At 38.6% G+C, this 22,110-nt stretch overlaps 1 protein-coding gene across 3 annotated transcripts in view; it reads right to left on the reverse strand.

Annotated features, from left to right (window-relative positions):
- The window catches only part of slx4ip (SLX4 interacting protein), a 60,772-nt gene extending 38,833 nt beyond the window's left edge, over window positions 1-21,939 (reverse strand). Inside the window, exons 1-4 of one of the 3 annotated variants that reach the window (XM_051651970.1) lie at window positions 21,804-21,939; window positions 21,560-21,602; window positions 13,383-13,472; window positions 12,889-13,015 (exon numbers count right to left, since the gene is read on the reverse strand). In XM_051651970.1, the coding sequence (XP_051507930.1) occupies window positions 12,889-13,015; window positions 13,383-13,472; window positions 21,560-21,586 (244 nt within the window). In that variant the 5' untranslated portion in view covers window positions 21,587-21,602; window positions 21,804-21,939. Of the gene's footprint in view, window positions 1-12,888; window positions 13,016-13,382; window positions 13,704-21,559; window positions 21,615-21,803 lie in introns of those variants that run through there. The other 2 variants (XM_051651969.1, XM_051651968.1) reach the window with 2 other exon arrangements.
- Window positions 21,940-22,110: the final 171 nt, after the last annotated feature.

Raw genomic sequence — 22,110 nt, forward strand, 5'->3', positions numbered from 1 at the left:
GTGTAGTATGGCAAGACATTTCAGCACAATGTCTTCTTTAAATCAATAGGCAGAATTTTAGAGCTGTTCTTTTCCATACTGGTGATTTACTTTCCTTTTTATAAAGGTGACTTACATTGCCAAACCCCAGAACGAAGAAAAAAAAAAAAACATACCATAAAAGTAATCCATACGATTACTCAAATCTCATTTATGCATTATCGATTAATAAAATGTCGCCTTTCAATGCGTCACGCCTGGTTCAACGTCAATAACGCTAAAGGCCATGGGTTTCTTGCGTATAACTTGACTGATCACAATGCAGCAAGTTTGAATATAAGTGACCACAAATGAGATTTGAGAACTATGGCAAAAGGGAAGATTATAGCTGTGTCCCAAATGACGCATTATTCACTGTACACTTAGACTATGCACTTGGCCATCTACTGTATGAATTTACAAAGTGTAGGATATCTCAAATGGAACATGATCTTTTTTACCAGAAGAATTCGTGCCCCCTTCTGCATATCGTGGTGCCATTTTGTGGCGCGTTCTGCATAACGCGGCAGCCCATGCGGCCCCATTTCGCGGCCGGCCCACCGGGAAAAGTCCCGGTTCTCCCAATGGCCAGTCCGTGCCTGGTTGCTGCTAGCTTTAACGCATTAGACAACCTCAGTCAAATACTTACATCTCAAATATTATACTGTAAATTTTAACACAGCATGGCATGGGGTGATGCTAAAGCATTCAACTCATATTTGCAAGGTGTTGTTTTCACAGAAGTTTTGCTGGTAGGCATATTCACCAATAATTACATTAATTTTGTCAGGCCAGCATTGCCCCTTTCGTGATGTGCCATGACCGTTGAGCGTATGAAGTGTCCAACATTGCACACTCCCATTATTTTGGTTGAAGTACATCATCATGGTACTCATAATACTCATCTTTTCATTCCATTTTCACTTTAAACACACTACTCACACTATGTCATAGAATAGTGCAGAAGTATGCGATTTAGGACACTTATCAGCTTATCAGTGAACAATTTCATACATTTCTGAAGCTATCAAAGGCTTCAGAAGACTTGGAATATAGCATAAAAGTATTTTTAAAGAACTTTTATGGTGGTTTTAAGCTTTGAACTATAAATCACCATCCACGTTCCTTCTATGAATAACAAAAGTTCACACATTCTAAGATCTCCACTTTAGCACAAGAAAGAAAATAATACAGGGTTAAACGATATGGCAGTGACTAAACGATGACAAAATGTTAATTTTTCGGTGAACTACTGAGACTCAAGGGGCACAAAGGCTACCAGTAGGGCAGGAGGAAACAGACAGAGTGAATCAGAAATGATGCAAGTTCATACTTTAGGATGGAGCACTGCACTCGGTTCCCACATCCCTCTACTCGTTGAGTGAGATCTTACTCCCACTCTGCCCTTGTAAACACATTCTCCAGCGGTAAGGCTATCAGCAGCAGCGCACTTGTGCTGGCTATGGGGCTGGGTCACAGGCAGCCAGCACTGATTTAAGCCCTCCTCACAGGGCCTGCCAAGAAGAGTCAGCCTGGTACACTGTGCAGTGCTTGCAAAGCCCTCTCCCACGGCTATTAGTGACCATTCATCTGTGGAGCCTGGGAAAATGCCTCCGAACCCGGCAGTCCGTCAGGAGGAACAGCCTGCCAGGTGTTCCCTCCCCCTCTGCCACACCAGCACTGTAAGCCCTGGCACCTGTGAGAAAGAAGAAGGGGGTCTGGCAAGGAGGAGAAGGGGTATAAAGTACCAGCCCACCTCCTTTCTCCTCCTCTATTTCCATTAAGACCTTCTCTTCAGATCAAACTCACTGAAGTGGGGGAACATGCAAATCTCTGTGTCACCTATAGATGGGCGTGAAAGCGCAAACAGCTGTCTGCTTTTTCTGGCCATCGTTATGGTAATTGCGTTAGTGTGGCTGAACTTGATGGAGGGCTTCTCAGTTTACACTGCAACAAACTTATATAGTATACTTGAGACTAGACCAAAAGAACATTAGGGCTATTTCTATTTGGGCAAATAACCTTTACAAATGTATGAATGACTAATGTAAAACAACCACAACAAAATACATGGTTACCATAGTTTCCTCATAGCTTATCTGTGGTAAATGTAGTATTAGCCATTATTGTCATCAAAAAATAACAAAAAATATTCTTAGGGGCTGGAGCATGGGGCATAGTTAATTACATTGCTTGGTTTATTATTCATGCTTATAATGTCTACTGTTTTTTGTACCAATATTGTACATGTATCCCCTTTACATGAAAAAGTTTATAAAAGCTCAAACGCAGTGCAACAAATGCAGGTGTCTTAAGACATATTTTTAAAAGTTGAAGTTCTTTTTAACTTGGCACAGCGTCTAAAAAAATTAATCACTCCTGCATAAGATGCTGAAAAAAATAACAGCAAGACAAAATCATCCATCTAGTGCATGTTTATATGGATGCAATAATACATTTGGTGTAAATGGTCCCTTGCACTGTTGGAATGAGATCCCATATTAATTTATAATGGCTTTACAGTATAACAACTATAGCAACAAGTATTTTTGGTGGAAATTATGGTTACCTTGTTGATATTTTGAAAGAGATATTTCTACATACTTTTGAGAATAATATTTATCCTGCAGCTTTAACAAGGGAGTTTTTTAACTCCTACAAATTGCTTTTATTCCAAGCAAAAGTGAACAATGAGTTTGCATTGGCAGTTTGCAAACTGCATGCTAATCTGTGTGTATAATATTCAAAATTCCCCATATAATATAGAAAATTCATTAAAAATTCCCTTGAAATATATGAACTTGGGTAACTTTCTCAACCATCAAGTCTGAAGAAATACAACTGTACTGTTGTAACTTGAACATTTATGCATGATATAAAGCTAAACTTTAGTACTCCTGGAAAACTGTAGTGAGAATCAGGTAAGAAAAAGGAATTCGCACAAAAAAAATAAATAAAAAAAATAAAAATAAAAAAGAGTGTGCAACATTACAGGGAGAGTTCACCCAAAAAACTAAAGAAAAAAAAAATAATAATAATCATTTAATCATCCGCATGTTTTTCCAAACCTGTATGACTTTCTGTCTTTCCTGAAAAACAAAAAAAATCTGACTGCCTAACATCTCCTTTCAGAGTTTCACAAAAGAAAGAAAGTCATAGTCCCTTTAAGAACTCTTGCAATGAAAGACATTCACTTGATTTAGCTTGATCTTAAAAAGGTTATTTGGTGGAGAGATTGAGCAACAACTAAATTAGCTCATGTTCTCCGTTTAAACCTACTAATTGTGTTTTGAATTTGTAGTATCAGAGATGCTATGAAGATTAGGTTAAAGTACTTAGTAGCAAACAAACTCTCTGTGAGAGACAGGGACATATTGGGGCCGCAGGGACTGGCATCACGAAATAATAATAAAAAAATGAGCTCTGCCCTGACAGTGAATGCTACTCTTATATCGTTCATCTCACTCCAAATATCATTATGTCTTAAAAAGGGGAAAATAAAAGGAAAATGTCAGTGAGAAGCCTATTTCTTCCCTTTTCAGGGCAGACAAGCACAAATGACTACATAAAACATCATAATCTGCCTTCTTCCAGCAGAAAATATTTCCTTGGTTAGTTTGCCAAGAGTCCGGCTCGTGCTTGCACCAAGCCAAGACATTTGGTGGGAAAAGTTCCCTCTTTCCCGCCCTCTCCAAAGCATAAATAAATCAACTCACTATGAGCTAATGGGGAAGCATGAGGTAGCCTGTCAGGGGGAAGCTACAAGGGCTGACACTTGGAAGATGGCCTTTGCAGCTGAAAGTGGAGCAGACTGCTCAGGAAATGCTGGCATGTGACACATATACAGGATGTGACATGCACCACGAAATCCACAGAGACAGCCACATACAGGTTGACAATGTATACATCTTTGCTGAGTGTGCACATGAAATACTTTGCTCGATGCATGCATGATGACAACTTGCAGATTAAAGCAGGTTGACACATAAAAGAAGGGAAAAATGTCTCTAGTGTATGAGTGTGTTCACACAAAAGGATCTGGGGATTGTTAATAGCTGTTGATAACCACCAACTGGAGCATTCACATGTTCTGTGACTGGGCAAAGGCAGAAATCTCTGTGACAGTAAACTGGCAGAGGTTCTAATGCCACACACATACACACACACACACACACACACACAATATGGATGGGCCGCAGGGTCAGAGTGAGAGAGTTGCGAAAGTTGACAGAACATTCACTTGCCCTTTTGGGCCTGTGCTGTATATTGTCACTGCATCTAACATTCATTGATCATGTACATGTTTTAATGCCTTGCAAACTTAAATATTTGTTTTTCAAAGATAAAACGAACATTGTGGTGAATTCTGTGGTGAATGTCACTAATGTCCAGTTATATAGCTGGCTAACATAGATGAGTCCACCATATTCCATTAAAAAGTGTTATGAATTTATAACAGTCATTGTGTTATATTGGGTGGAGTTGACGTTCAGTGAAAAACATATTTTTTTACACAAAGTATAAAAGGGAGAGAGCACAAGAGCGAAAGAAAGCAAAAAAGAAAGATAAAAGGAAGAGCAAAAGAATGCTGACAGACAGACAGGTAGCTAAAGAAAGAGCAAAAGAGTGAAAGAAAGAAAATTAGCAAAAGGAAAAAAGAAAAAGAAAGGAGCGAGAGAGAGCTAAAGAAATAAAAAAGAAACAAACAAACAAAGAGCGAAAGAACGTACAAGAAAGAGCAAAAGAAAGAAAGTGCCAAAGAAAGAAGGAACAAAAGAGAGAAAGAACAAAGAAAGAAGGTGAAAAAGACCGAAAGAAAGCTCTAGAAAGCGCAAAAGCACACAAGAAATATCAAAAGAAAAAAGACAGAACGAAAAAGAGCAAAAGGAAGAAAAAGCAAAAAAAGAACAAAAGAGCCAAAGAAAAAAGAACGAAAGAGTGAAAGAAAGTACGAAGAACGAAGAGAAAGAAAAATCAAGAGTGAAATAACAACAAAAGAAAGAAAAAGAGAGAAGGAATGCAAGACAGACAGACAGACAGAAAGAAAGAAGAGCAAAAGAAAGAGCGAGCAAAAAAGAAAGTACAAAGAAAAAATAAAAGACTAAAACAACAAAAGGACGAGTGAAAGAACACGAAAGAAAGAGCAAAAGATTGTGAAAGAACGTGAATGTGCGAAAGAACACGAAAGAAACAGCGAAAGAACCTAAATAACCCGAAAGACAGACAGACAGATAGACAGATAGCGAAAGAAAGAAAGAAAAAGAATGAAAGAAAGAACAAAAGGCAGAGCGAAGGAAAGCAACAGACAGACAGATAGAGGTTGTGTGTGCAGATTAAGAAAGGAGTTCAGCAGGTTAGTGTTTGACTTCCACACTAAGCATTTGACCCACATTTATTCCCCCATCACAATTGAGCACCATTTCCTGCAGGAGGCCTAAAAATATTTTTCAAACCTCTTAGTTTATGGACACATTAGTGAAGGAGACAGTCTGTCCTCAAACACACCCCATTTGTGTGTTTCATCATTTATTATGCTTATCTGTCAGTCTATAATGAGTCAGCCTTTCTGATATACTAGACAATGACCCTGTTCTCACCTGGCCCAAGGGTAACACATCAGGCTTTCTCACACACATTGCAGTGATTCATGATGTTCTCAACAGATTAGCTCATAAAATATCCGAAATCCATCTGTAATAAGGGATGCTGGACACATACACCATGTCAAGAGTGAAAGTTGAAGTAAGTTCTTCTTCATCTGGGAACCCAGCTACGAACAGATTTAAAAAAAAAAGCCCAACATCCAATGCCAGATGACCAACAATCATACTCCCTCCTCTATTTGGTTCTAGGACCTCTCTCTCTCTCTCTCTCTCTCTCTCTCTCTCGAGCAAGACTGCATGCAATTTTAGAACCAAGAAACAAAAACAGCTCTAGTACAAATAAGCTACGTTCACAGATCAGCAAAATACGGTATGTACTGTATTTTGTATCAGTACAGTATTGGAATGCAAACTATGGTTGTTAACAAACAGTTCGGCCAAAGTGACTCCCTTAAATTTTCAGGACACACAAGAGGGTTTTTAGAGTGAGTCTGATTAACCTGTGTAGTGTTAACAGAACTGCAGATGAAAACTAGCTGTCTCTCATGTCATACAATTTCAACAGCTACTATGTACTGCTCATGTGTTTGTTGAGTTTTTTATTTTTTCGTGTCAGGTTCCGGTAAATGACAGAGACAGAGATATGAGCTATGTGCCAGTTTTGAATCCAGTCGCTGTCTTTCCACTGGAGCAGCTCCCACCAGTTTTGGGGTCTGGGTGTGACCTACACCCAGACATTCAGTTAAAAATCATTTGAAGCTGTTGCCAATTAATTACGATTTGTCGAATAATGTTGTGTCAACTGTGATAAGACAGAAAAGTGTTGTGTAAGTTGCAATCTTTGATATTTACTTTGTCACTGTTACTACTGTATGGTTTTATTTACAGATACAGTATCCTGACAATAGAAAAGGGCTTTTGTAAGATGTTCATACAGACATAATTTGTTCCACTCCTTTAAGTTAGAGTATGAACAGGAGAATTCGAAAGCCACAACTTTACTGTTTGTAAATACAGTTGGCAATAGCAAACACTGCTCTATCTATGACTACATTTACACATTCAGAGTAGCTCAACATGAAGGAGGAAAGGAGAAAGAGAGAGAGAGAGAGAGAGGGAGATACACAGAGTTCTGGGCACCTACACACTAGTAAAGCCATGCCTTGATGTGCCGTGAGAGGGGCTGCAACATCTAAAGAGGAGAAATTTCTTTTTATGAGCTTAACTGCCCTGTAATCTACCTCTCTCAGCAGGACCTGGCTCATGCAGTAAGCCAGACTTATACAGACTCTAAGTGCTACCTGTGCAAGAGGAAAAGCCTCCCTTAGACTCCCTCCTGCCCCTCCCTGTCCTTCAACAGGGTTTAATGCATGAGGGCCAGAGGGTCAAGACAATGAGAAGACAATAAAAAGGGACAGGCAGCATCTCCCATTATCGTTTCATATGTCTTATGAACTACTATGAACTAGGGATTTCAAAAGTACCGGTACTTGGTTACCAAATCAATGATGTGTCAAAATATCGGATTTGTATAATGCAGTGTAAATGCAGCCTAATAGACCTGCCACTATCTATTATGTTGTTAATATTAATCGAACAACAATACTGACAAGAAAAAGAGAAAATTACTCATTGCTTTTATTTTGTTTCTTTGTTTTTAATTACTGACTTTTTACTTTCACTTTTTTCTCAATTACTAAAAATGTATGCAATAATGTTCAAGAAATAGTCTATAAGTCATTTTATTTTTTTTTTATTTATTTTTTTTATTCTATATATATTAATAACTTTTTAAAAACTTTCTAAATAAAGCAGTGTGAGGAAAAGCATATTTTGGAAACACTTTAAGGTTGTAATTGTTAACATCAGTTGACAGAGTACTGTAGTTAACACGAACTAACAATGAAAAATACTTTTACATCATTTATTAATTTTGGTTAATGTTAATTTCTACATATACTTAGAGCTTATTGGCATAAATAAACATTAGCCAATGCACCATGAACTAACATTAACAACAACCAATAGTATTTTGATAAACTATATTAACATTAACCAAAATTAATAAATGCTGCAATGCATTAATTAATGTTAAGAAACAGAACCTTATTGTAAAGTGTTATCCATTTATTTATTTATTTATTTATTTTTATTTTTTGCTGTGGTACCAAAATAGATAAAGAACTGTGAAATTTCACTGGTATTGGTATTGACCTCTGAAATTTTGGTATCATTACAACCCTATTATGAACCATCTTTTACTAAACAGTCAACATACTGTACAGACATTTCCCTGGTAAAATTTAAAATCCAGCAACATTACAGTATAGTTAAAAATAGAGCTGTCAATCAATTACATTTTTTCATATGCCGGTTAATCAATATAATTATTGCAAATATTAATATTTAGAGAGAAAGTCCCCCAAATAAAACTAATTCAATACATAATTTGAATAAATAATAATAATACATAAATATAATTATAAATACAATATATAATAAATATAATAATTCAGATAATTAAAATACACATTATGTGGCAGACAAGTAAAGCATTGATTAGGCAATACAAAAAGTTGCTTTAGAATGCTATATAATGTTTATTTCCATATCACTGAACAGGCCTATTATTGGCCTACAGTCCACAATGATCCATTTTGTAACAGATTTGTCAGTCTGTTAATGTGCATGCATTAAACGGATGCTTTTGGGGCATCTCACTTTGGATGTGTCACTTCATAACAGCATTTTTAGGACGCTGTGTCAAGTTAAATGTAGTTTGAAACTTAGAAAAACACATCTCGAGACCCTTGCATTGGAGTTGCACTCTGTCCAGCTGTGTTTGAACACAAGATAGGGTTGCCACCCGTCCTGTAAATTATGGGATTGTCCCGTTTTTTAAGATGAAAAGTCAAAAGTCAATACTGATTCGATGCTGGACGCGATTTGTCCTATATTTTAAGCTGGTCAGATGGCATCACAGCGGAATCATTCAAGATTGTTAATTTAACCGTGATATTAGTTGTAAATGTTGCCTTATGAGGGTAAGGGACCATAACATAATATCGGTCTCTACATGCAGCCGGCTGTGAGACGAGTGTGCATGGACCGTCTACAAATGCAACACCGTAAAAGTGATACTACAAAAATATTCAATAACTTCACTCTTACAAAGTGTAGTGTCACCAAAATCACTTCACACATCAGTGGTCTCCTGTTGGTTATAGTACAACACTTAGTTTGGAGAAATGTGCTTTTGCATAATTTTGGGGAATTTGTATTAGGAAACATATTCAATAACTTTACTCTTATACAGTGTCTTATACAAGCGACCACTGATGTGTGAACTGAATTTGTTGGTACTATACTGTATAAGAGTAAAGTTACTGAATATTTTCAAAATTCAATATTTTCGTCTCACAGCCGGCTGCACGTAGAGACCAATGTTATTTGTACAGCTCGGAGGACGGCTCGTTTTGGTGAATATTAGATTGTAGCTCGTTGTCTACCTTACTACAGTTGGAAAGAGGCGTATATTTGTGTTTTAACGTTTCACTTATGAGCTATTGATCTGGGAACTTCAAATCTGTGAATATATGTCCAACTATACTGAGCTTAATTAATCACACTGAATTAACACATTAAATCAACAGCCCTAGTTAAACCACAACAAGAGAACATCAAGAAAAATCTTGGGGGTGGGTGAAAGATATGACCTGCATATAAGCTGAGGTGGAAGCCAAGTCAAACACATCCACCACACCTCTATGGGGGTGGTGGAGACACTCGTGGGGAGAGCTACCTAGTCTCAACTAGTTTTTATTCTTGCTGGCATGCAGGTATGTCATCAATTTCTCTATTCTGTTTTGAAAAATGCTCCCTTCTTGCTGAGAAACTGAAAATAATTTGTTTGCAAAGCATTCAAGCTGTTTATGAAGGCGAGATCGTTTTAGAAGTAGGTGTGAGGGAAAGATGCAGGTCTTCAGTTGTAGCATGATCATAGGTAATTAATTATATATTTCAATAGCCTAGAGAAAATTGTCAAATATACAGGCGCAACTGATATTTGTCATATCTTGACAGGTACATCTGGTATTGTATTGGAAGAGTGCATTGGTATTTGTGGTTCAACTGGGAGCAACAAAATACACATAAATCAATATAGTAAAACATTAGTAGACATTAATGGAGGTAAGAGATGGGTCTGTACGTCACCAGCATCTAAACTCCAGCCAACTGCATGAGTTAAATAATGCAATTAAATATGTTACATTTCCCAGTCAACAGTAACAAATCTTGAATGATCGATGCACTCTCATGGTTTTAATAATGGCTGCTACATATAAAATGGCTGAAACATCATGGCTCTTTTCCAAAAACCTAGTGAGCTGCCTTGCTGTCTACTGCCTACTTTGGCAGCTGCCTTCTAGGGCAACATCCTAACTGAAATTGAACCAAAAGTGGCCGATTTGGAATGCTCTACTTAAGCAGCAACTCTGCGTTTTACACAAATAGAGCTTCTCACACAAAGTGCACAGAAGACTCTACTCACAATTGATTTCAAAAGAGTTTGGCATTGGCATGTTGCTAAGCTAATGGCACTATACTCTTTCAAAAAATACATAGCACACAAATATTAGGTAAATATTGTACATTGGCAAATAGTCGTTTGATCTCATTTAACGTAACATGAGATCACATTAAACTCTAATGATGACGAACGAGAGCAGCAGTGCAGTTTGCGCCTGACTGAGGAGAGGGAGAATTACACAGCTCACAGTCCAGATGCACTCTAAACTTTCCAAACAGCTTCAGGTGATGTAGATTGCAAAGTATGAGGGAATTATAATGCAAAAATACAAAATAAGTAAATTCAGAAGCACTCTCGTTGTGGAATATTTGGAGCTGGAGCTGCCGCTCCACTGAAGCAAAACTTGTGTGTTGTGCGTCTTTAAAGGAAACACCCTGACATTACATCTTAAATGCAGTTATATTTAATGCTTTATAGCTTTATTAAAATTAAAACATTTGGAAGCGGATCATGTAAATAACTACAAACTTCGAAACTGGCATTTCTCTGTGCGGTCAGCGCCTCTTCTATGAGTTGCACGAATGTCCCGATCTAAGGGGGAGAGATTGAAACTGCACCCGGCTGATATACACTCTGTCTGGATTATAACGTGATGGCTCGCGAAGCCGTGATGGCTTATTGAATCATAATATGTGTGTCACTGTGCATTTCTTATCATGAAGAAAATTGGCAATACACAACTTTATTAATAAGAATTAAATATGGATTGAAGTGAACAGAAAGGTGAGAGAGGGTAGTCTTTGCCCCATTATGCACTGCAACAGAATACGTTTTTGATTTGTTTTTGTTTTGACTTGTTTTCCAACATAAATATCCTTTAAAACAAATGTACATTTTCTTAGCAGCTATACAGCAGAAGAAAAAATTGTTATCTGAGAATGTTGAATATAATATTAAAAATACAAATATTTTAAAATATCTAAAAATCCTTTAAAAAAAGATGCATTTGCATGACAAGCAGCATATAAGATATTTAAACTTGCTTTTAGAGAATAGATCTTGAATATAAGTATATTTTGTCTTTACTGCACTCACAGAAGTATAACCAAGTGAAAAAAATACACTTATATACAAAATGCACTTATATTTAAGATACATTCTCTTAAAGCAAGTCTAAATATCTTATATGTTGCTTCTCAAGTAAATGTATCTTGTTTTAGGGATTTTTAGACAATTTTAAATGGAAAACAAGACAAAAACATTTGATAACAATAGGATTTTTTGCAGTGAATTTCTTTACTGAATTAAATGTAATAAAAAGTATTTTTCCCTTTAATTCAGTGAATGTTATTTAGAGGTATTTTTAAAAGATGATTTTTCTTCTCTTTATTGTTAGTAAGCATGTTTAATACAACCTTTTAAGTCGGGGCACAATCTGAATAATCAGTTAAGAGCTAATGATTAATCATTGCAATAACAGCAGAATAGTTGAATCGTTCTAATAATCGTTAGATTAATCGATTATCAAAATAATCGTTAGTTGCAGCCCTAATGTTAACACACATACTGTTTATGTCTTGTTTAAAGGTGCAATATGTAACAATTTAAATTTTCGCCGATGTGTGAACGGCTTGTAACACAACTTAAAAAATGAGCCCTTCCCGGACTTCCTAGGTTGCCTATTAAAGCCTGTAGACTGCTTTTCATGCGAAGGGAGCGGGTCGCTTTTACTGGGAAAATCAAAAGGATGTGACGTTTATGCACGCTCCCGAGAGCCTTGCCTCAGACAGTACTAGCTTCTCTTCCGCTATTCAACAGTGACACAAACTGCAACACTAGGTAACATTATCTTAGAGATGGAATCCAGCAAACATCCGGCTCCCAGCACAACACCAACTCCTACACAAACTCAGAGTAAGCCAAAAAAATGTATCTACTGAATCCCTCTGATTAAGAGGGAACGTGATCATGGTCGAGCGAAAACTAGAGTGAACATCAACAGGGCATTTGATTCCTGGAGGGAAACTTGTGTTTAACCCTGAATATTCCTTTAAGTATTCTGTATATTTCTCTTGCATCATTCAACGTTTATAAAAAAAAATTTCACAGAGCATATCACAAACACATTTTGAGATTGCCTTCTCCGTGAGGGATACATGCCATGTTGCCCCACAATTTGGCCAAAAGAAGGTCTCTTAGAAGGTAACATAATCCGTTGTCTACCACCCCTGAGTGACTCCAGCCAGGTCTCCTAAGCAACCAAATTGGCCCAGTTGCTAGGGAGGGTAGAGTCACATGGGGTAACCTCCTCATGGTCACTATAATGTGTGGTTCTCGCTCTTGGTGGGGTGCATGGTGAGTTGTGCGTGGATGCCGCGGAGAATAGCGTGGGCCTCCACAAGCGCTACGTCTCCGTGGCAATGCGATCAACAAGCCATGTGATAAGATGCGCGGATTGACGGGTCTCAGACGTGGAGGCAACTGAGATTCGTCCTCCACCACCCAGATTGAGGTGAGTCACTATGCCACCACGAGGACTTAAAGTGCATTGGGCATAGGGCATTCCAAACTGGGGAGAAAAAGTTAAAAAAAAAATAAAAAAAGAAGAAGGAAACACAATCATGCCACCTACCTTTTGTAACAGCCTTTGCATTGGGAGTGCACCTATGATGCCTTAAAATGCTGTCTATGTAGGCAGCACACTAGGTTTTGGAACAGAGCCCATGTGTGCTGTACCTTTAAGACAGAGCGGGGAGGTCAGGGTGAGATCTTTCCTTGGTTTGGGTTGGATCTTCAGGTGTCTGGCCTCTTGATACTGCCTCACCTTCTGCTCCACTGCATATCTTATTAGAGAGCCCACTTCCTACACATCCAAAATCATGCAAATTTGCACACACAAATGCATTCATGAGACCAAAACTTCCCAAGCAAGGCTAAATAATCACAGGTGACATTTGTCCTAAATGTTTTATAAGGAGCTCAAATTTAACAGGAAGTGTTGCACGTAATGTAGAGTGAAACGACGCACTGTTTGTGTGAATCTGGAAGGGAAAATAATTCAAAGCCTTTTGGGTTCCAGGGCCAATGAAAACATATAGGCTATCTTATGAAGACACAGGAAAATTATGTGAAGATTGCGGGGGGGTGGAATCCCCTAGAATAGACCTAGATTCAGTATCTATTGACATGCACATACACAAACAAACAGAAACACGCCCTCATTCCCATACCTTCCTGTGCTCCGGATAGAACCAGCTGGCATTGTCTTGGCTGCCTAAGGGCAATATGTGAAGATCCACCAACACAGCAAAGTTCCCACACTTTGAGAGAGAGAAAGAGAGACAGAGAGTGTGTGTGAGAGAGAGATTGTAGGGCTTAAACAACACAAAAAAAGACATCATGACTGAGCTGATTGAATGACACATTCAAATCCATAGCTGAAGGCAAGTCACACAATCCCCTTACTCTTGTTTTTGTGCATCTGCTGTCCCTGCCCCTCTCCCCATGACTTTTACAAGCTTTGTAAACGTACCTCATTAGCTTTATGTCAGTAACCATATACAGTTGATCTCAGAGACGGTGATGTTAAAACCAAAGCTTGTGGCTAAACTCATAATTTAGCCACACTGAGGACTGACAGAGTGGCTTAGGGAAACATCTTGCCAAAGGATGCCCTTGCTAACCTATTAGTTTATGGAAATGTGATGAGAAAAGGAACATGGTTCATGTTTATATCCCCAAGGGCCAGATTTCGGAGGGCTGCGAAACTTCATCTAAAGATCAGAATTCTTGGAGCGCGACGTCAGTACGTCAGGGACAATAAGTCACGGTGGAGTGCGAGAGCCAGAACCGTCGCGGCCGTTTAAGTGGCTGTTACATCTCAGCTCCACACTGGCCTGATTATGTTTTACACATGAGTGCAAGAACGAGCCTGTTGCTGTGCTGCGGTCCGCCTTAGCCTCTTACACAGGCCTTTCCTGGACCACCCGCAAGAGAGGAACCAGCGCTACCCTGAAGCATTTCAACACCTGATTTCAAAGATACATGTGGCCACATTGATGCTGTAGAGACGTGGTTTGATTGACAGTGGGGGTACGTGATGATGTCTTTAAACGAGTGCAGCACAAGGAGGTGTTTGAGATCTAAGACTCAATGCATAAAGAAATTCCCCATTTCAAAATACACATGGATGACAAATCATAACACAGTGCAGAACACATTCTAGAGCACTTCGAGAGTGCCTGGTAAAACATAAGTAAGTGAGTGTGTGTTTTAGTGAGCTCTGGAGAGGAGGTAAAGTGGCTCAGGCCAGGCGGTATGAGGGAGGGTAATGCTCTTGATTTGGGTCTGTGTTCCTCCAAGGCCAGCTGGGGAGAGATGACATGAGAAAGTGAATTAGAATGGTGTTTTGGGTAAAGCCCATTGTTCAGCCCCACATCTCGTCTGTGTCTTTCTCTCCTATCCCATAAGTGATAATTTATGTCTCCCCATACCGGAGGAGTCTACAGCGACTGAGTAAATAAAACGTCTCCAGCATTCACATTTGGCCTGTAACCTCTGAATTCATCTCCAGTCAAACAGGATTACAGCACATTATTAGCACAAAGACAGGCAGCTATGGCCAAATTGCATAGCCAAATCGCTTTGTTTTCGACATGAAAGCATATTTTCCTCTAATTGCTGCTTTGTGTATGAGGGTTAGTTTAGCATTGAACACAGCCATGCCAAACTTGAAGGACAGGCTGCCCCCTTGTGTCAGACCATGGACTTGTGGACATGTTTTTCATACATAAGTGTCTATATTAAGTGGTGGCATGTGAAATGCAAAGCAATGAAAGTTAACAGTGACTGAGGATAACATTCTGCCAAAATTCTCCTTTTGTGCTCCAGGGTAAAACAAAATCATAGGGGTTTGGAATGACATGAGCCGAGTACAATGCCAGAATTTTCATTTTTGGGAGAATTATTCCTTTAATCCTTCACAGACAAGCAAAGACAAAAGCTACAAAAGGAAACAGAGGCATCCTTATGTATGAGGGGGAAACTATGTGTGTATGTGGAGGACAGCAGGTCCTTTAGAAAACACTGGGCGGCTTTCTCCTCACTTCTTTGTGCTGTGGCCATTCTGTGACTGACCAGTGGTTTCGGCTGACTGCCTTCCACAATTACCATGGCGTGGGAACGCATATGAGGGGATGGATGGGAACTGTCAATCAGGAATGAAAAGGAGCTCAGCCATGACAATCGCATGATGTGTCTTCTTACACTGGCAGGAGCGGTCTCTGAAACTGCTGCCTTATCGCATACTGTTCTGTTTTTCACTTTCTGTTCAAAATCCGAAATATGCCATTACAGATAACTGCAGGAATGTTCCCAGTGTTAAAGAGGCATGTTCGCGCTGCTTTTTTCACCAGGCCCAGTGTGAAACACTGGATTATGGGACAGCTTGTAGAAACAGTAAAATGGATTTGCCTAATATGGGAGTCTGTCTGTAAATGTAAAATTAGGGATAATTCACCCTCATATTGTTCCAAAGCCGTACAACTTACATTCTTCAGTGGAACATAAAAGGGATGTTACGCAGAATTGAAGAATGGACAAATATGAATGGTGACTGAGGCTATCATTGTGCCTAGCATCTCCTTTTGTGTTTCATATGAAGAGTCATACTGATTTGGAACAACGTGTGAATGAGGGAATGATGAATCAGAATTAAAAACATTTGGGTAAACTATCCCTTTAACATGAGTCAAGTGACAGTTAAGTGTTTGGTAAGAACGATGAGGCTCGGTCATTGAAGGATTTAAGCTGTTTGTGTTAAAGCTAAAGGGGGACAGGGGAAGACGTCTGTACTGTTCTTGTCTCTTTGATTGGATGTTTTTGGCACTGAACCGGACAGTCATGCTAAAAGTTACAGAGACCCAAGACACAACTGGGATCTTTGCAGTGACTGCACATTCAACAATGTGGCCTGCTAACAAGAATAAAGGTAAATTAAACAATACTGCATTGCCAACCAAAAATTAAAGCTTCATGTTTGTTGTGTTTAAAGTTTCAATCGTTAATTTGCAAAACTTCACAACAGCCAATACTAGAGCCTTCTAAAGTCTATTATTAGACCAGTTGACAAGACTTAAGCCTGTGAAAAAATCCTTGGCTATATTTGCAGAAAACGATATAAAAAAAACATGTTTTGCAACTGTAAATTTTTCAAACAGTTTTGTAACTGTTCTGGATGTCTAACAGAAATTCCTTGCAGAAAAAAAATATCTGTCGCTAAACAAAGCTGAACCCAGGCCAGAGGCGATCTTTGACCGTAGCCGCTACACAACCTCAGTTAAACAATCTTTTGGCAGATACAAGTTACACAAGTCCTCAGAAATGTAAGCTAGGTTTGTTTGCAGAGTTTCTTTTGTTTGCTGAGTAACCTTTTTAAACGAACATGTTTGTTTATCCTCTTTGTGTGATTGTGTTAAATACCTGCAAATGGTTTTCTACAAATCCTACTTTCTACAGCATGAGTAATATTGTGTCCAGGAAATCCTTTTCTGATTGTATCATACATGTTTTCCTAAGGACAGTATTAATTATTGTATACAGGGCTTGAGCAAATGAAAAAAGAGCTTGAAATGCTATGAAACGCCAACTCCTTTTCTTCTTTTTTCTATATCTTTTGTGTTGATCCTTGTTGAATGCACCAGAGGCTTCCTGTGTGTCAACAACCTCCCGATTAAACTCGCTCTTACCTTTGTCTCTTTATCTGATCAGCATGACCTGCCAAAAACATATTACAAAGGCACTGGAAACCAATAAAAAACAAAACTGTGCTTAGACTGAAGTCCACGGCTCGGGCCTGTCGTAATGCTAAGTGGTTCTATTTTCTGCCCTCAATCACTGCGTAAATAAATGAAGCAATCACAACACGGTCTGCTTTTGGCCTTTCCTTCTGGCTCTGCTCTGCATCACTTGCATTTCCCAAGACACTCCCTTGCTACCCTCTCTTATCTCTGTTTCTCCCTCCCAAACTGCACTTTCTCTTGCCCTCTCTTTGATCAGTGTCAGACAGTTGGTCCAGGAGTGGTTGTGTAGCAGTTGCCCCTTCGCCACCACGCCTCCCTGCCCTTTTACCACTGCTATCGCTGCTGTGAGAACTAGACCCCCTTTCTCTGCATATAGCTCCGGGGCTAACATTAACCAGCCACAGATGTTTGTGCTGAGAAAGAGAGAATGAGAGAGGGCAACAGAAATAGTCTCACTCAATAACCCCCCCCCCCCCCCCCCCCCCAGCTCCTTTGTCTCTAACTAAGAGAGTTGCAGGTTGACAAACAGTCTCCTGTCCTGAAGGGGAACTCTATGGGTGTTGCCTGTTAAAAGCTTAAACCCTTGGTCTTGATTTGGTGATTTTGTATGGAGTGAGTCACCTAGCATTCCCATTCCCTGAAGAGGGCTAACATTGGCGCTGTATATCTTATAGGGAAAGAGAGCCATGATACACAAACAAGTTGAACTCAATTTTTACATTTTAGGAAGAAAGTTAGTGCTGCTTGCCCTTGCAAAACTGGCTGCCATGATGCAAGGGTGCTCTGGGTGGTCACCAGGGAACTGCTATGTGGTTGCTAAGGTGTTCTGAGTGGTTGGTAATGTTTTGGTATGCAGTTGCTTGTGCATCGCTAGACTGTTCTGGGTGGTTGCTAGGTGGTTACTTACTGGCCCAAGTCAAAAGAGCTCACCTCAAAGTCTCTAAGGTATTCTGGTTCCAAAGATATGGCTCGGGTCCCTCCTTCAGTGTAAGTCTATGAGATTTCTTCATGCATTTTATCATACACCAGGCAAGTTCAACCATTTAGAAAAGTGAAAATACACCTCTCCTCAATAAGCCACACAATTTGAAGTATCATTCATGTTTGTAAAAAACAGTAGATCTGGTTAGGGTTTTTGGAAAACTTCAGCAAGCATCACACATAAACCATTGTGTTCATGACTAAACTGTCCTTCATTTATAGGACCTCAGTGTGCTGGGGTGCTGCGTAAGTAAAGCACTGGATTTTAGCACACCTGAATGGAGCTGTTTTTTGATATTAGAGGACACAACCCAGAAACAAAATTCCAACAGCAAGAACAGGCAGGAATATCACCTGGTAATGCTCTATAAACAATCAAAAATATGAGGAAGATCCTAAGAATTCTAGTGAAAAGGATGTATCGGTAGACTGGAGAATAAAAAAAAGAAAAAAAAAAACTAGTCCCAAAACCATTCCTCACGAGTCCTGACATAACGCACAATCTTCTTCCTCTTCTGACATGCACTGCTGTTTATCAGCAAAACACTACACGACCTAAATTTTATTTGTAAGTCTAAACATCTGCAGTTATTGAAATAAATAAGTCAATTTAATTTTCTAAAAAACACAGTGCTTTACAATGAAACAGACCCCAGATATTATTCAGCAGTCCTCTGATGTCTGTTACAAGCTGCATTCATCACAATTTTTTCTCTCGGTTTCAGAAATGACAACATTTTTCCTTGATTTTTCCTTGACAGTAACAGGATTCTTGGAGGTCCAAGTGTGTGGTCCATATCTACCAGGGAAGTCGACCAAGCACATAAACCAGAGCCAAGACATCTGTCATACTACCAAGCACTTAATGTTCACAGGCAAAAACAAAGAGTTTCGCTCTCCCACCATATACTACACCAGATGGGTATAACAGCGGAGTGGTGCAGCAGGTCTTGTACAAGTGTCTTCTGAGGCATTAAGGAGAAGCCCTGTAGAGTCAGGGCCTCGATTAGAAGCATGAGTCTTACATAGGAGTATTACATCGCTTACCAGAGTTGCACTCCAGAAAGGATATATATTACATTTGCATCTGGGAACAAAGCAAGACCTGATCTGGCCAGACAAAACAGCTTCATCGGCCAAGAGATTGGTCAAATATTTTAACCCTCTGACGCATGGTGCCCACTGCAGTGGACAGACCTTTAAAACACATTTTTTATAATTCAAGGTGTGATGTTGCATCCAAACCACAAAGGGTAATTCACTTAGATTCTTACACATAATTCTATATAGCCTACAGTGTTCCTACACCTTTTGACCAATTATTTTCCATAATTTTTCCATGACCTTTCCTAAAGCTTGTGATTACTGGATAATTGTTTAATTATTATATTGATTCAGACCGATTCGCTAATAAATCAGACAGATTTGTTAAAAAGTTGGACATTTTCATAAGAAAAACCTCAAAAGAACAATTCATACTCACTAATCATACAACACTAGGTCTTGCCAGTAGATTGTACTCGACACAAGAGCAATAACTAGTCAATTAAATATTTCACTATAAAACTATATCGTTTTTTAAACTATAAAAAAAGTATTTATGCGACTTTTCCAGGCCTGCTAAACAAAATGTTTAAAATTCTCTATCTGCAGGTTTTCCATGACCATGGAAACCACGTATATGACTGTCCTCTTTAAATGTCATTGGGTTTTTTATTTATTTATGACAAGATAAATTCAACATGGTAACAAAAGTGGTGATGCGGCAAATAAATCTGGAATATTTACCAGGTATACACCGATCTGAAAATGTTTAGCTGATATGCCAATACCGATTAACAAAAAATTATAAACTGATACTGATATTTTGCCACTTACTAACCTAATTTTGTCATCAGATCACAGTTTTACTTAGGAGTTATGCTTTAAAAATGTACAAAGAGGTATAAAAGCTATTTTATTGTTCTAATAATATATTTTATTTTCAGTGTTTTCATTCTTTTGATCAATTTGCCAATGGTTTAAATTTGGTCAATAATTGGCCAATAAATATTAGTGGCCGATACATCAGTGCATCAGCATCCCTAAAATTATTTACCATACTGTTCTGTTGTAATGGACAGATGTGTAACTTTCTCCAAATACATCATTCTGGAGGGGAAGATAAGATTTGTAACTATTATATTCTTGTTTTGGAGTAAAAAACTAAAACTAAACAAAAAACATTAAAACGTTTTTTCCTTTGTGATTTAATAATTCCATGCATAAGATGGTTAAGTATGTAGGGAGGGATTACGCACTCAAAACATCTAAAAAAAAAAAAAAATTAACATGCATGGAAGCCTTCATTCCAAAGGCGGTCAGAACAGCTTTGCAGATACAGTTTGTTTAGCTGCAAAGTAAAGCTGAGAACTGGGCCAGTTGATGGTATTGTTTGCTTCCCTGGTTTAAATGTCTCCCTGTGGTCACAGTGTTGGGCATGACAGTTCCTTTCTCAGGGAGAGCAACATTTAACAGTATCATTATGTGCAGACTGGGAGGGTGCAGTTAGAGAGTGGTGCTCTCCCACAATGAAAATAAAAAATAAAATAAAAAACAATCATTGAGATGTAGCCAAATTCTGGCACTAAACACGATATGTGTGATCCACAGCTGCATCCAGAAACTAGAGTTAAAGCCTTCACTATATGAAACATCAACAAGCAAAGAGACCGGGGCCTTTTTTAGTGTTTAATAGAAACATCTGATATGCATTACCACTGACATTCTTTCATCTGGCCGGTGGATGAATAGACAGGGCCAGTCCAGCAAGTATGAAACTGGGAAAAGACTTTCAGCTGGATAGAGGGACACATGATTATCAAAACTGCAAGCTAGTACTTCACCTGGAAAGTCTGAGATGGTATGGAACAAATAATAAAACCTGATGTTCCAATGAAAAATTAAAGCACACATTTGTGTGTGCTACTGTTCTTTGTTACAAATGCAGGGTGAACACATAATGAATAGAGCAAAGAACATACAAAAATAAGGAGCTATCTTCTGTAAACCTAAATTGATTATAGTTCAGCACCCATTGCTGAGGCGACTGCCCCCTCTAGAGTTTAGAAAATGTACTACATTTACTTATTTTAAGCAGCCGCGAACACCTTTCTAAATGTTTCATGTGTTCTTTTGGGAATCATATAATACAAAGAGGTATAATAGGGAAATATCCTGGCAGCAAGCAACATGATCAATGATTTCAGGAAGAACTGAACAGTTACTGTGACAAAGATCCTCCTATATCATCATGACACCATTTACTTGACCTACTGTGGTCTGCTAGTCTGCTTAAGGGTGGCTGTCACTGCAAGTTGTGCTGTGCATTGTAAGCTCAAATCAGTAGTATGTACTAAGTAATAAATTCATTACTGTATAAGTAAAGAGTTCCTTCGTGTTGATAAATTATCTAATCCTATCCTACAAATATTCTGTACAAAGAACAGCTGAATTTGACCAATTATTCTACCAAATTTATTCTACAAACACAAAATAACGCAGCGATGAACAAGCGTCTACTTTCAACAAACAAAACAAAAAAAGATTAGAAATAGTAAGATAATGTAGAAAATTTGTTTACATACCTTGACTACAAACTTAGAGGACTGCATTCTTCTGAACAAATACCTACAACAAAACAAAAAAAGTCACAGAGAACATAGCTGAACAAGCACAGACAACCAAAAACCTGGTTAAAATCTCCCCGTTTGGTTAAACCCAAATTATTATAGTGAAATACTCTCGTGTTTGTTAAAGCTGCATTTTGATGAAACAGTAGAAATCCAAATCCAAATATCACGAAAAAAGAAAGTGAAATAGTGCACCCACCCACTTCCTGAGCGACTTTGAAGGGCTGGTTATGATTTAACTGGCTATAAGTACTTTACATTTTAGTTAAAACCGACTCGAAGATTTTAATAAAACAACAATAGTGAAAGAAGCTTTAAAATTGTCTCCCGCCGACGGTTTGAAACTTGCCCTGTCAAGTTAGGACCCCAGTACCCGCAGTTGCTATAGAGACGCAGCCATGAGTAGGAGGCCAACTCATTTGCCGGACAGTAATGATGGTTATTCATAGCTTGATGTAAATTACGAAATTACCATGATAATTTATCTCAATACAAAATTATATTCA

The sequence above is a fragment of the Myxocyprinus asiaticus genome, chromosome 23 (genome assembly GCF_019703515.2).
Source record: "Myxocyprinus asiaticus isolate MX2 ecotype Aquarium Trade chromosome 23, UBuf_Myxa_2, whole genome shotgun sequence".
NCBI lineage: Eukaryota > Metazoa > Chordata > Actinopteri > Cypriniformes > Catostomidae > Myxocyprinus > Myxocyprinus asiaticus.